The sequence below is a fragment of the Plectropomus leopardus genome, chromosome 2, assembly GCF_026936395.1.
Source record: "Plectropomus leopardus strain MGB_pleo_1.0 chromosome 2, ASM2693639v1, whole genome shotgun sequence".
NCBI lineage: Eukaryota > Metazoa > Chordata > Actinopteri > Perciformes > Serranidae > Plectropomus > Plectropomus leopardus.
The window spans coordinates 2,249,326-2,265,452 of record NC_142177.1 but is presented as its reverse complement, the minus strand read 5'-3'; the positions used below and the strand labels follow the sequence as shown (position 1 = coordinate 2,265,452).

At 38.7% G+C, this 16,127-nt stretch overlaps 1 protein-coding gene across 1 annotated transcript in view; it reads right to left on the bottom strand.

Annotated features, from left to right (window-relative positions):
* mtmr14 (myotubularin related protein 14) overlaps positions 1–16,127 on the bottom strand; it is a 50,653-nt gene that overhangs the window by 31,084 nt on the left and 3,442 nt on the right. Inside the window, exons 3-10 of the mRNA XM_042498775.2 lie at positions 14,259–14,367; positions 12,036–12,111; positions 10,258–10,318; positions 9,138–9,260; positions 7,858–7,931; positions 6,620–6,690; positions 6,452–6,526; positions 5,441–5,507 (exon numbers count right to left, since the gene is read on the bottom strand). Of these exons, the coding sequence (XP_042354709.2) occupies positions 5,441–5,507; positions 6,452–6,526; positions 6,620–6,690; positions 7,858–7,931; positions 9,138–9,260; positions 10,258–10,318; positions 12,036–12,111; positions 14,259–14,367 (656 nt within the window). The remainder of the gene's footprint in view (positions 1–5,440; positions 5,508–6,451; positions 6,527–6,619; positions 6,691–7,857; positions 7,932–9,137; positions 9,261–10,257; positions 10,319–12,035; positions 12,112–14,258; positions 14,368–16,127) is intronic.

Genomic DNA, 16,127 nt, shown 5'->3' with positions numbered 1-16,127 from the left:
TACATTAAAACATCCATTTAAAAACTCACACAACTCATGCAGTAAAATCCAAGTCTCATTTATCCAGTTGTATGCTGAGTACACCCTAAACACATGCATTTCACCTAAGTTACAATATGTAGCTCTTCTGCCAAGGAGTTGTGCACCCTGAGAGTGCCTGAGCAAGTAGGTGACCAGGCACTCATCTGTGCATGAGACAACATTTTAAAAATCAGAATGTATCTGCAAAAATGCTTGTTTTTTGTTTGTTTGTTTGTTGTTTGTTTTTTGAAATACTGAGCATATGATAAAAGAGACTTGGATTATGCTGCACAAGTTGTCTCAGAGTTTGTGACATTATCTTAATAAAGTTTTGCAGTTAAAAAAAACCAAAGGTCCCATTTACTTCAATTTATGACAGATGTTCACCTTTTTTGGATTCCCTGTTTATGCAAATAAAAAAAGCATTCAAACAATAAGTGTAATTCACAATTTCAAGGTAAAATCATGGGCGCCGACTTGGGCTTAACACTGAGGGGAACAGAAACATGTAGGCAATGTGTGATGACGTCATGTCATAAGGAGACTGCGTGCTCTCACTGAGTTTGGGCCGTTGTTGGTAGTTTACACTATAACAGCTTTTTTTAGCTATATCAGCGTGTCTGGCTGATATCTCCACATGGATGAAGGAACGCCACCTTCAGCTAAATCTGTCTAAGACCGAACTCATGGTCTTTCCAGCTTGTCCATCTGTTCAGCCTCGGATCAGTGTCCAACTTGACTCGCGCCTACTTGTGCCCACAAACTCAGCCAGAAACCTGGGTGTCATGATTGATGACCAGCTGACCTTTAAGGTTCATGTGGCCTCAGTTTCTCGGTCTTGCCGTTATGCCCTCTACAACATCAGGAAGATCAGACCCTTCCTGACCCAACAGGCCACACAGCTTCTGGTTCAGGCTCTTGTGATCTCACGCATTGACTACTGCAACTCTCTTCTGACAGGCCTCCCTGCATGCTCATTCAAACCTCTTCAGATGATCCAGAATGCAGCAGCACATCTGGTCTTCAACCAGCCCAAAAGAGCACATGTCACCCCGCTGCTAATTTCTCTTCACTGGCTTCCAGTGGCAGCCAGGATCAAATTCAAAGCACTTCTCTTGGCTTACAAAACAATCACAAGAACTGCTCCAGCCTACCTGGAATCCCTGATCCAGGTCTACTCTCCTTCTCGCCCACTACGCTCTGCATGCGAAAGACGCCTGGTGCTTCCAGCCCAGCACGGCTCTAAATCTCTAGCCAGACTCTTCTCTTCTGTTGTTCCCAAATGGTGGAACAAACTTCCAAACTCTGTGCGTTCTGCTGAGTCCCTTTCTACTTTTAAGAGACAATTGAAAACTCATTTGCTCCGAGAACACCTAGGCACTTAACCTGACTCTTCTCTGCTTTGCCCTTTGGGGTAAATTAAGTCAGAAGGTCCAAAACCCAGCACCTAATGATTATCTAGCACTGACAAAGTTGTGTGATGTTGTATGTTGACTGTCATCGTAAGTAGTGATACTGAGATTGTTGAATCTCAGATGCTGAGATCACTACTGGTTATTACTTTGGTTTCAAAAAAAAAAAAAAAAAGGGGGGGCTGTGCGGCACTTCTTCTGCCACTAGACGGCAATACCTGTGACCAATCAGACCTGAAGCACTTTTTGCACTTACTAAGGGTTTTTTCCTTAAGTCTAAATTCTTGCTTGTGTTGTACGTCGCTTTGGATAAAAGCGTCAGCTAAATGAAATTGTAGAATTGTAGAATTTTCAACATGCAAATATCAACACTAGTATTCTCTGGTTCACCTTAGTGTTATACACTGAAGGCTTTTCCTTTACACTGCTGTCTCTCTTTACAGTCATCTGAAGGCAGCAGGCATCTGTACCATCTGCAGTCTGGAACTGGAGTGGTGTTACACACTGTCAAACCGCAATTATGCACAGCAGATCTGCTGATATAATTATGTGCAACCAGCATCAGACTGTTGTAAAATAACCACAGACTCCCCTCATGCTTATGAGCGCTCCGCTTTTCAGTCTTTAAAACTAGTGTGTTCCAGTCTTTCACCTCGTGAATCCACCTTTAGAGGAACACCGGTTATTGGGGTAACGGCTGGGTGTCATGTTTTTTTTTTTTTAAGACAGGCAAAGTGTCGCCTGGAGCTCCACATTTTTAATCACAACACAGAATGGTGTGATAAGCAACATGATGTGATAGAGACTGTTCAGGTTCCAAACTTATTTTTTTTATACTAATTTCCATCCCAGACAACACTAAGTTTCCTCTGAGGAGAACTCTCTGCTCTCTTCTCAAACGGTCACGGGCGAGCTCTGTGATTAACCCTTAGGGCCCCGTTTTAATATACTATTAAAATATTACACACACTGGTATCGCTCTGCACACAAAAAGCAATTTTCAAAATCAGATATATTGTACATTAATATTATTTTCTACTTTGATCAGGTAGTCAGGTAGGTCAGGTAGTAATGACACTATGTTTTAAGATAAAAAAAAAAAACATAAAAAATTAATTATTTTCAATATATTACAATGCAAATCAGATTTTTTAAATGTTTTTTTTTTTTTTTGGATGATCACAGCCTGGGATATGTCAATGATTAGCTGCGACGGTGTATCCAGTGGAAAAAGCATGTATTTTCTCCATATGCCTGTAGTAAAAATGACAAATTCCAAGTCAAAAGCCCAGAATGTCACCCAGAAATAATACAATGCATGTTTTTCTGCTTTGATGGCTGTGGGATCAAAATTTTCAGTATGAATGGGTTTCAATAGAGCATTCTCTGCATATAACAGTCTGAATGTAAGTTAGTTTCCACAGTAAATTTAAGACTTATAGTAGAAGCTGATTTTTTTTCAAGATTTAGACAAAAATACACAATCTTGCCACAATGTATGCCATATTCATGAACACAGCCAAAATGAACAAAAATGAAGAATGAAAAGCATGTAAAATGCACCAAACAGTCCCTAAGTGTTCAACAGGTTATAAAGAGTGAATGCAATGTGCCACATTTTGTCACAGCTTTTAATGCACTACCAATAATAATGCCATCCACCCTGCGTCCCACCTACCAAGAGTGTGTCTGACACATTCCCGAAACACTTGGCAGGGCGCACCTGACTGTGATTTAGCCGCGCTGTTTGGTTCACAAACAGTACTATCCTGTGGTGTCTTCTTGTGCGCACAGAAAGTAAAGGGAACAAAAAGTCTTGCCATCCCCCCTTTTCCTGATATGCAAACGTCATTTTGTGGGTGAAGACATGGACACTTTAGGACTTGAATGTCTAAGTTTTAGTTTGTATAGCTTTATGTTTTTGAATGCATGTTTCCCTCCTCTCCCTCCTCGTCTTCCTTCTCCAACAGCTGCTACTTTGTCGGTTTGTGTCCGACTCATTAAGTTGCCATTTAGTCCAAGATGGTATTAAAAAAACAGTTACAAGTTACTATCCTCATGAAATAAAGACACTGTCAAAGTCATTTCCCGAGCCATGTGTCACAGAACATCTGAGCTGCTGATTGTTTAACTTGGTGGGTCATTTATTTTGCACTGTGTAAATGCTCCTGGGGTGTGAATGTATGTGTGGCTCTGGGCTGTAGCATTATACAAATATTTGAAAGAGGGAAACAAGTACTACACACCTACATTTATGAAGCTGCGACTAATTTTATACTACTGTATTATTTACTCAATTTACACAATTTAAAATGTTCATTACAAATTCCCAGAAACCAAGGCTATATGTTTATATATATTTTTGTTATATTTGCAGCCGATTATGCTCCTTTTTTGTGTTGCCGTGTAGCTTAGTCACTCAATTTTCCAGAACCCAAGGCTACATATTAAAATTCCTCATTATTCCTGATCAACAGTCCAAAACCTTAAGATATTTACTCTGCTATTACATAAGACAGAGAAAAGAAGCCAGTCTGCACACTGAGGAATCTAGACCCATAGAACATTTCATGTTTGCTTGAAATATGACTTTAACGTGTAAATGATCATTTAAATTGACTATGGATGCACAATATTGGATTTTTTGCCAATATCTGAAATGCTGATGTAAAAATAACCACATAATATTAGTGATCATAAAGTCTCTTTTAAAGTTTAATTAACATCATATGATGCATACTTTTACCGTGATGGCCCACACACAGATGGAGACGTGAAATAAAATACTTTTCAGTGCATATTCATTCATTGTGCAAAATAAGAAAAATACTTCAACATAGAGTTGATGTTTTGTACATGGTGTGTTTACTCTGTCAATAATAAAAATAATTTAAACAATATAATAATAATAATATTGTGCATCCCTGGAATTAACTATTAAGTAAATAAACACATTCTCAAAAGTAGAAAAAAGCCAACTTTTTTATATCATCTTCATTTGTGCCATAATGAATGAATGCGTCATTTTCCCAGGAGATCATATCTTGTGGCAGATGGAACTTCATACTGAAGGAAAGGCTTAGGCTCCATCTACACCAATACATTATGTTTTAAAATGTATAACTAATGCTAAGTTATAATGCTGAGCATCTGCACTACTCTGGCGCTTTGGAAACCCTCAGATGGAGACCTGCTTGCCTTGATTTAGTTTGAAAACTTTGGGGTTGTGTTTTAGTCTGGATTTCCACTACTCGTTCTGCTTTAATCATAATAATCAGTTGATTGGTAGAAAATGCATGATGTTACTTTAAATTAAATGTAGTACTTTTGATGAACTCAGGAAGCATGTTAAGGTCTTACTTTGATATCTGCTGACTAAAACTTGGGCATAAAGATTTAGTTGTCTGCAAGAATAATAAATCAAAAAAACGTGTCTTTTCCTTCATCTAATATGAACCAAAGTCGCAAACCTAAACTTACATTAACCCTTTAAATCCTGGATCAACATCAGTTTTCTAGTGCTGTGTTCAGATGTCTTTCACAAGAATTTAAACCCTTAAAACTTGAGCAAATTGGTTTGATTTCTGTCAAAGACATGAGAAAAAAAGGCCATGATTAAAAAAAATTGTTAAAGGTAATAACTAAATGAACAAAAATTACTTTTACTGGAGAGGGGGGGGATAGAATTATTAGAAAATTATCAAGTGACGGGAAAATATCTAGAACTTTGTTTATAATTACTTTAATTACATATTTAAAATGATGCTACAGAAATATATTATCTTTTCATTTGCTTCTTCTTTTTGTTTTTTTAAGGTCATTTCCCTTTCTTGATTTTTTTTAACTTTTTAATAATTTCTTGCTGATTTGTGGGTCATTTCTTGTTAAGCTGCTTATTGCCTTCTTTCGATGTTTTTGAAAGAAATCAAGTAAATGTGCTCAGATTTCAAAGGGTTAACCCTTAATACACCTCAAGTGATTTTACTCCCACAACCACCACCACCTACCATCACTGTTGATGATGTGGAGCAGCAGCTTCAGGTAGTTCTGGGTCTGCTCCACCAGGTCCCACGACTGAAACATACACACAGACAAACACACACACACACAGACAAACACACACACACACACACACACACACACACACACACACACACACACACACACACAGGCAAAGACACACACACACAGACAAACACACACACACACACACACACAGTAATTATAGTGTTGCTACAGCAGAGGGTTATTGGTTGCAGTGACGTTTTAGACCAGACAAGTTCAAGTTGGACAAATCACCTCACAGCACAGTGTCAGTCAGTATCGCACAGCATGCAGCTCATTCCAGCTGTTTGTTTAACTAAATGACTTATTCTAAAGCAAGTCTCCTTGTTGTAAAAAGGAGAAAGAGGTTAGACTTGGCACACTAGGCACACTGTGTTGCAAAAGCTGAAAGGCCTTCAATAAATGGGCTTGACACCTACACGTGTCAACTCACAATCCTCATCAGGGCATGGCATTGAGCCCATTTATTAAAAGGCTTTTTAACTTTTAAAACACAGTGTGCCTTGGAATTTTTGGGTTTTGACCTAACGACAAAAGAAAATCAAGTCTAACCTCTCCCTCCATTTTTGGTCATTTTTGTCCTTGAATCCATAATCACTACATTTTTTTTATGGTTGCACTATCATTGTATACATATTTCTTAGAAATTCAGCCCCACATATATATTTGGTACTTTTGGATTCTAAAATAAAAATGATGTGGGTTTGAACAATGTTTGGCAGCACAAAGTGAGTCAGTAAGGTTTAAACCACACTGCAACTGGAACTGTATGGGGGCAGTGGTTATGAAATCATGACCACAGCACTTTGCAAGTTGGACAACAGATGGCACTGACACACCACAAATAGCACAGACAAACAGTGTGCCATGGCTGGCGGAGTGAGTGTGTGTGTGTGCGTGTGCTGGCTGAGGACAACAGTGTGAATCCACTGAATAATAAGAGGAGCAGTAACCTGGTATCGAGTCCAGTCAATGTTCAAGTTCTGAGTAAAGCACAATGGGATTGTCAAAGGAGCGTCCACATAGTCCTGTGAGAGGAGACACAGTGTCTTCAGGTTAATGTGACAGAACAAAGCTACGGTATGATCACAGAGTAAACAGCCAGTGAACAGTCTGTGTACCTGATTCCAGTTGAACACCAGGCCCTCTGCTGTGTAGTCTCTGTCTTTGTAGTCCTTAAAAAACTCACATCCTAAAAAGACAGAAAAAAAACATAGCTACTGTATGTTTCTGTACTTCGAAAAAGATTATTTGTCAGTAAACACTTTTTGTTTGTGCCTGTTACAAAAAAAACAAAAAAACAAACAAAACAAATACAAAACTAGAATTACCGGCTTGCGGTTGTATGCCTCCACGAACCAGTCAAGTTACACTTACAGTTGACATCCATGTGTGAAAACATGAATGCTTCAGACACATCTTGCCCCCAGCAGGACAAAAGATCTCTATAGTCGACGCAGTTTATGGTGGACACCCAAGATCAGTGTCACCAGTTCAGTATCTGACTAAGTGTCTCCTCTTTTGTTCCTGAAATATGTTGGACTGTTGAGTAATGGCCCGTAAAGTGTTTTTGCAGAACGTTGTGATGTCACTCTGAAGTTGACTTTTGACCTTTTAGTTTAGTTTATTAAGTTTATTTGAATCAGGGACAATGTAGAGAATAACTTTGGTCTCAGAGGAGAAAAAGATGCTTTGTACCAGATTTACTAACTAATTTCCATCTCTAGTCCTTGGATATAAATTGTCATTACTTTGTCTTTTTAAAACTATAAGACATTTGAGTGAAACATTGTCATAATTAGTGTATGAATTCCTGAGTTATGGATAGAAACATATTTTGTGAGGTCAAAGTGGCCTTGACGTTTGATCTATAACAACCAAATTACGACCAGTACATTCTTGAGTCCAACTGGACGTTTGTGCCAAATTTTATAAAATTCCCTCAAGGCCTTCTTAAGGGTGCTGAGTTCATAAAATTAGATTGATGCAAGGTCACAGTAACTTTGAAATTTCCTTCAAAGTGTTCATGTGATACTGTGTTCACAAGAATGCCACGAACAAGGTCACAGTGACCTTGACCTTTGCAATATGACCACAAAAATCTAATCAGTTTATGCCTGAGTCCAAATGGACAGTGGTGCCAAATTTAAAGAAATTCCCTAAAGGCTTTCTTGAGACACCTTGTTCACGAGAATGGGACGGATGGACAGAGGCATAAAAAGATTTGATTTGATTCGATAACAAACTTGTCTATCTTATATGCAATAAGTTAACATCTGCCAGCAAATAGTATCAGCGTGTGCAATTTACCGGAGAAGCTCAAGTAGAGTGACTGAAAAAGTTCCAATGAGGATTGTACCTGGGTAAGGCACAGAGAGCAAGGTGAAGTCTGCATAGCGTTGGGCCTTGTCTGCCTTCTCAGAGGACGTCACACTGCAGAGACAGACAAAAGGCACAAAGAGCCATATGAGATACATAGTGAGCATTCATGCGCACATACAGTGTTTTAATACACATTTCACAACACATTTATACTATATACTACACAAAACAAAGTCACTGCCTGTTTCCTGCTTTTCTAGCATTAATATTATGTCTTGCCATTCCTTACATCCTTTTTGAGTTTGTCTAAATGTGTTGTGCTCCTCTTTTGATATCTCCTTGTGCACACCTTTCTAGTCTGGCTTTTAACTGAACTTTACCTATTTGTTTATTGACTATTTATTTATACATTTTAGTCTGTTTTACATTTTTATCTATTGTTATACTTTGTGCTGTTATCTTTTCATTTACCGTTTATCTACTATTTAAAGTATTTTTAAAATGTATTATTTTTATTATTATTATTATTATTATTATTATTATTATTATCGTTATTATCATTATTGTTATTATTATTATTATCATTACTTTTTTATTATTGATACTACTACTACTACTAGTTCTACTACTATTACTACTACTACTACTAATAATAATAATAATAATTTGTATCTTTTAATCTATAGGTTTTAGCTTGTATCTGGTGTTTCCTCACTTGGAAGCGTTGCCCTCCCTTCTCTGACTTAATAAGTATGCTTATTTTAGTACTTAAATTAATATCATTTAACTTAACTTAATTTAATTTATTCAATTTACTGAATTCGGACAATGCACATTCATCAACATATCAGCAGTAAGCATGTAAATATGCCGGAATAAGCAGAATTGCTAAATTTCATCCATAGTCCTACTTACAAGGTCTTCCTTGATATTTAGACAGAACTCTGTTGTTGTTAGCACACTAGCACCAGTTCCATCTGCTCTACATGTGACGTTAACAGCTGCTATTAACAATTACAGTGGGTTAGCCCTTAAAACACCAAGAATGGTGTGACAATGATTACCAAGCTGTTTGGACACAGAGCTGGATCTAATCAAAGCCAGGCGAAGGCCTGCCCAGCTTACACAAAATCACAAGCGCACTGTATACACCAGTCTCAATTAACGGCACAATCTGCAAAACACTCCTGTCAAACATAAAGACACTGAGTCAATATTCAGATGCCTCCCACAGGGTTTCTTTCAACAAAAACTGGTGGAGACAGTGACCTGGACAACAGCCCGAGTGTGGATGAACTAGTCCGTGCTGTTCCTTACTTTAGGCCAAACTTAACCTTCTTGTTCTCCACCATCAGGTCACAGATGTAGCGAACCGAGAGGTAACGTAGCAGCTTAATGTCGTGGCCCCGAACCTTGTCAAAGAGCTGCGAGTCCCCGTTCCTGAAGGAGGAGGAAGCAGGGAAGGGAGGAGGGAGAGACGGAGGGAAGGAGGGAGAGACGGAGAACACCAAGGACGTAGAGGAGAGAGGAGGAAGAGGAAAATTAAATGAGAGAAAGACTGGTTGAGAAATGGACTTTCTCAGGATACATTTTTTTTTCCCCTGATGAGACGATTAAAAGTTGTCTTCAGTCAGTAACATATTACTTTTTAATAGGGGTGTAGATCACAAGTTTCACCATGTTATGATATTATAATGATTCTATGAATAATTTAAGTGTTGGTGTCTGTCAGAATACAATTTATGGGCCTGTAACTGATGTGAGTTGATATCAGTAAATATCCCAATTAGAGTTGGGTACTGTTCACATGGTCTGGAGTTTGGTACTGGTTCCCTGTCTAAAGTTAAGCCCAGCTGCTCAGCAGACTCTTTTGCTGGCCTCAGAGCTCCATGGCTGGCTTCCATGTTTAGGTGCTATGTGGCACTTTTGTCTCTTGTTTAAACCCAATGTTCTCACCCAGACGACCTCTCAGGAACCGAAATTTGGCACCAATGGATTTAAAATCAATAAGCACTCAGTACTACCTATGTAGTTTAGTTGGCACAGAGTTAGGTACCTAAGCCTAATACTCTGCCTTTTTCTTGGCTGTTTGCCATTATTTGCCTGGGGGGAAACTCCCTTTTTCGGAACAATTGCTCCTACTATCCATGTGATAAAACACCGTAAATGTTAAGGATGGAGGTGGACAGAAATGGTGACATAGGCATGCCATGGAAATGTCAAAATAAAGGCATATGTATCTACGACTTTGGATCATTATCATGGGATTAATGTATAGATCCAGATGGATGTATCGTTAAACCCCTACTTTTTAACACTTTGGTGTCCTGCATCATTGTGTTTCATTGTTATCATGACTGTCACATGCTGATTTAGCTCACCATCAGACCAGTGTCTGGTGTTCACTGTACACTCATCTAGATAAAGATGTGTTTACCTGACAGCACTCTCATCCTCTGGAACCTCCTCCGGCTCTGTCCATGTGTCATCAGTGCCCCCTGAAAAAAAACAAAAAACAGAAGCACAAAGGATGAATATCTTCACTCAAAGTGATGACAAGAACTTAAACTCTGTTTACCATTCAGACAATAAATACTTTGCATTTTTTTATCAGAAACCTGTCTTGTTGGTTTTAAGGTCACAAACAAGTTTAGTTTTAAAGAATAAAGAATATCAACATCAATCTATCTATCTATCTATCTATCTATCTATCTATCTATATATATATATATATATATATATATATATAATTTTAATTATATCAAATACATATATATATATATATATATATTTAATGATGTTGTGCGATATGACATATAGATCATAGCATTTCCACTGTTTTCTAATGTTTACGACCGACGAATAAACATCAGATTCAACGTTAATGAAAATGATCAAAAGTTGCAGGCAGGCATTGTGAAAGTGAATGCACTATGCACAAAAGTCACTAATAACCCCTTATTGACCGCTCGCCCTGATCGTGGTCTGGTCCTGGTTGCGCCGATGCCTTTGGACACCTCCCTACCAACATATGCATGAGACTCTTATCATCACCCTCAACATCATCATAGAGTGCAAATAATAATTTCACACCTATCGTTATTGTAATATGACATGCATCTGTTTCTATTATTGCTGTGCCTCTCTCCCCCTCTCTCCTCCTCTCCTCCCCTCTCTCTTTCTCTTTCCTTTTTGCCACAATTGTATCTCATTTGATATTTATGACATCTATTGCACGTCTGTCCGTCCCGGAAGAGGGATCCCTCATCATCCTCTGTCGCTCTTCCTGAGGTTTCTTCCTTTTTTTCCCCGTTACAGGGGTTCTTTTTCGGGAGTTTTTCCTTGGGTGATTTGAGGGTCTAAGGGCAGAGGGATGTCGTACACTGTAAAGCCCTCTGAGGCAAACCATGTTTTGTGATAATGGGCTCTATAAATAAAACTAACTTGACTTGACTTATTGCACAGGTAAAGTATGTGTATGCACAGCTACAATAAGCACAGTAGCTCAAAGTTGAAGCAGGAAGCTGGTCTGTAAACTGTGATGGATTTTTATTACAGACGTTTTGCTTCAAGATTTTGGACACAACATGTCTGATCGTCTTGTACTGCACTGTCAGACATCCCACCACTCTTCTTTGTGAGTAATCTTTTTAGAAGCTGATAGAAATTGGAAAAATGGAAATAACAAGTAAGACCCAAGTAGTATTATACTTCAAAAAAGCCAGCACTGTTACATAAATTACCTCATTCACAACAAATGATAGAATTGAAACTGCAGCCAACACGTCAGAGGCACACCATGATGTCTTCTAAATGTCAGACTTGCTTAAGAAAAAAAGATCTATCAAGTGAACAAGTTTTGTTATTTTTATCCTTTCATCACATTTTTGATATGACAGTAGGTGCCAGAAATACAAATTTCTTTTTATTGTTTTTACTTGTTGACTTGTGAATGCAGTTAAGCCCGAGTCACTTAGAGGAACATTAAGTGTCAGTAGGAAAAGTTTGACAGCTGTCCGAAAACAGACTGACTATTAACATGTCAGAGAGCACACAAGCAACGTCAGCCCGCAATGGAAAATAAGTCAACCACAACTTCCCTGTTAAGGTTATATTTAAGTGTGTGTGTGTGTGTGTGTGTGTGTGTGTGTGTGTGTGTGTGTGTGTGTGTGTGTGTGTGTGTGTGTGTGTGCGTGTGCGTGTGCGTGTGCGTACCTGAGAAGATGTAGTTGTAGCCCGTGCGTCCATACAGCTCACCCCATCCTGCCAGAGTGGACGACCGGCAAATATGCTGCGATGAGGAAAAAAAGTGATTCTGGATCAGCCTGGTGTCTCACAGCAGCATGTTGTTACCGTAACTAACATCTCGTCACCTTCTCAGCCTATACATACAGAAAAGAGGTAGTGGCAGCAACACAACAGCTGCCTCATTTCTTTCTAAGCGGTAACACCTGGAGGGATTTCTTATTTTGGTTTCTCCCCGTTACTGTGTGTTCTCATACAAGCTGCAACGCTGATGTTATTTTAATTTCACGCTCTCTGAGGCAGTGAGGTCTAATGTCTTCAACTCTGAAAGGACAGCTACAGTGGAAGTATTAGATGACACTAGAAGATCTGAGGAATCCAGTGGTACCACGGTATGCTAGCTGGTCGGGAAGTGGGCTAAATAATGTTGTAACACTAGGATAAATTTCGGCGCGGGAAAAACCAGTATGGCCACTTCATAGACTCAAATAATACCGAGACAGCAGACCAAAGATGGCATCTATTAATTCCTGTGGAGTTGCTTGTCCAGAGCAAAAAGTTCAGGTAGAGCTGGGCTACATAGCTTTAAAATCATACTGCTATATTTTAAAGCTATATCGCCACTCACAACATTTACCTCAATATTTTTAAATGTCCTTTAAACTAATGTTAACTACCAAAATATAAAATTATTTAATGAACTACCAATTCTATTCATGTATTGTAATGGTATCCCCCCCTCGTAGCCATTTCAGTGTAATGAAACTTTTTGAGAATTAATATCGATGTATAGAATGACCTATAGTGACCTCTAAGGTAATCACAGCCTAAACAAACTAGAGACCTCAGGCATTCAGAGGATGTTTCGCTATGGTGACAATAAGAGGGTTTCTCAGCAGTTTCAAAACAGAAGTGCTCACCATCCAGTCACTAAAAAAATGTCACCCTTACAGAAATCGTATGTCAAAAGTTTTTGCTTCCAAATCACAGCATGGATTTTTCTGTGGTATTTCTTAAGGTCATGGTGGCTTAATTTTTTTCAATTTTTTAAGTGGTCAAAAATGCTTAAATTTAGCACCAAATCTGAGTAACAAATGGTATCGACACAAAAATTGCTGCAACAACTTATGAGACATAAACATGAGAATCACGAATGAGACTGGCATTCATATACTTTCATCATAATGTTATAAGCCCTTGTGCAAACTTTAAAGCTTGAATGGGCACCTAAACAAAACACTGTGTTTATTACAGATTAATGACCTAAAAAGCTTGACTGAGCTGCATCTAACATAAATGTTCTGGTTTCCAGCTTCCAGATGTTGTATACCATGTCTATGCAGCATATTCTGTTGACCTGCTATCTCCTCATATAGATCCCTCCCCCCCAAAAAGCACACGTAAACATGTTAATCCAACTGAAATTGGACTAAATCAAATTTCTCTTAATCAGACTAACACACCCAGAAAATACGATTGGAAGTCGAGCTATTCCGTCATGTAAACACTTCAGTCGGACTTGACTCAGCGTTCTGTGTGTGCTCCTTGTCACTGTGTCAGCCTCCCTCTGTATTTACGGATAGGGACTGTCCCTTACGTATGAGGGAGAGAGGAAGGGGTGCTGCAAAACAGGTAAGGCTTTTTTTTTTAATGTAAGCACTGTGGAGGGGATTGTGTTTTTAATTTTGACTTAGGGAGGGAAATACAACTTGAAAAGATAGTGTTTTATATTTATTTTAAATAAAAAAAGTCACACCCCAGCGACCTCCCTTCTCTGATAAATAAAGTACAGTCCCACAACACGGAAGCCAAGCGATGTATCCCATTGCTAAGGGCTGTCTTACGGCAAGGTGAAACTGTTAAAATATTCTAAATATTGCGTAGGCTGCACTTGAACTAACATTGATTTTTTTAAGTTTTAAGTTACTGTAAGTAAAAAGTTGTGACTGTGATTGGGTCTATATCATAGACTGTATTAATAATATAGGTTTATTGCAACTAGCTGAAAAGGGGAATATCTCCACCTGCCGTGATATAATGGACATGCTTCCGTCTAAAATGGATTCTCCCCCAGTGCGTCTATGCTGGGACAAGGACAGGAGTACAGTTAAATGGCTTAATGGAGCTATAACCGTAGCTCCACTAAACTGTGCATGCAAATGTTGTTAGTGTGTCTCTGACAGCTGTACCCACCTTGCCATTGTAGAGGATGACAGGACAGACGAACCTCCCTCTGCAGCGGGCCAGTTTACTCCGGTTCACCAGGTCCTGCAGCTTACTGATCTGCACTGTGCTCTCAAACCTGCACACACAAACCAACACATTATCCATCAGTCTTTTAAATGCAATTTAGAGCATAATATAAAAAATGTGATTAGAAAGAAGCACACTGATACCACCAGATAATTGAACTGAGCTCATCCTCTGAGATGTAGCTTACACTTAAGTGAGACATTCAGCCTTTGAGCTACAACAGGACGTGAATACTTTATTACATTTACCCTAACTGCCCGCCTGCTGCTATTTTAGCCATGAAAAGACGAACACTTTGAGGATATCTGATGAGCATTAACAAGACCTCATAAACATCTAAGACAGGCATGTCAAACTGGTCCACAGGGGGGCCGATGTGGCTGCAGGTTTTTGTGCCAACCAACCAAGAGCACACAGTTTGACCAATCAACTGTCTGAAGATGGAGATCAGTTGATTAAATGAGTCAAGTCTGGTGTGCTGCTACTTGGTTGGAAACAAAACCTGCAGCCACACCGGCCCCCCTGTGGACCGGTTTGACATGCCTGATCTAAGATGATATTGGGTGAACCAACACCCAGCAAATGTTTTTTGTGACTGAGACTACATGAAGCTGTCTACTATAACAGTGCTTGTTTCTGTGTGAAACCATTTGTGTCCACATTAGCATTTCCACGTTGTTTTTGTAGACTTAAGTCCATAGTGAAACACCTAAAAAACATGGAATGGCTAAATCTCTTCTTCACCCTCTTTCAGGTTGGCAAACGACAAACATGCATCATAGCCAACACTTGATGAGAAGCGATTGTTGACCAAACAACATGAAGACAGGTTAATGACAACAGCTGTGCCAAATCACGTGTTATATTGACCTTTACAGTGCATTTCAACAGAAAAAGTCAGCCATTTAACAATTTATGTAATCACTGTTGGCCCAGTGTGTAGGCTTTATGTGGCTATATTGGCAGAAATAGAATATACTATTAATGATTATATTTACATTAGTTTATAATCACCTGAAGCTAAGAATGGTTGTGTTTTCATTACCTTAGATTGAGCCCTTTATGTCTACACACACGGGGGAATATCTCCCACTCAGTCTGACATGTCTCTACAGTAGTCCAAAGCGGACAAACCAAACACTTTTGGAGTCTGCTAGATGCAACTAAATCCAACACACTGGACCTTTAATCTGACTATTATTTTCTCAATTCCTAATTTAGTCTATAAATATGTTTATAAGTGTGAAAAAACAATTCCATTTACAATTACTCCTAATCAATGGGGACGTCTTCATTTTGCATGTTTTGGCCCATCAGCAGACCGAGACCTAAATATATTCAGTTTGGTGTCATGAGTGACAAATAAAAGCAGCAAATCCTTACCAGAGAAAGTTTCGCATTTGTTTACTTGAAAAGAATACTGAAATTATTAATAAAATGTCAAAATAGTTGGCAATTTATTTTCTGTTGATCAAATAAGTAGGTATAGAGAAGCAAAAGTGTGCACGCATATCAAATCCAAAAATGTCAGTTAAAGTGCTCAACTGACCGTTTGAAATTAACGTTTGATTTTCAGGCCTTTATTAACTAATGAGACAAAAAGCAGACATTCCACTCTGGGTATTTTATCCATAAACAGTTTCTCAATTAATTTTCCAAACAATTTATATTATCATTAAACATATTTCAACACTGGCATGTAGAACTACACTATTAGTGAAAGAGGATTTTGGCCTTCTTGCCCAGTCCTGGCTGGCAGCTGTGCATATTTGGTGTGATTTGATACAGATCAACATATTGTTTCAACAC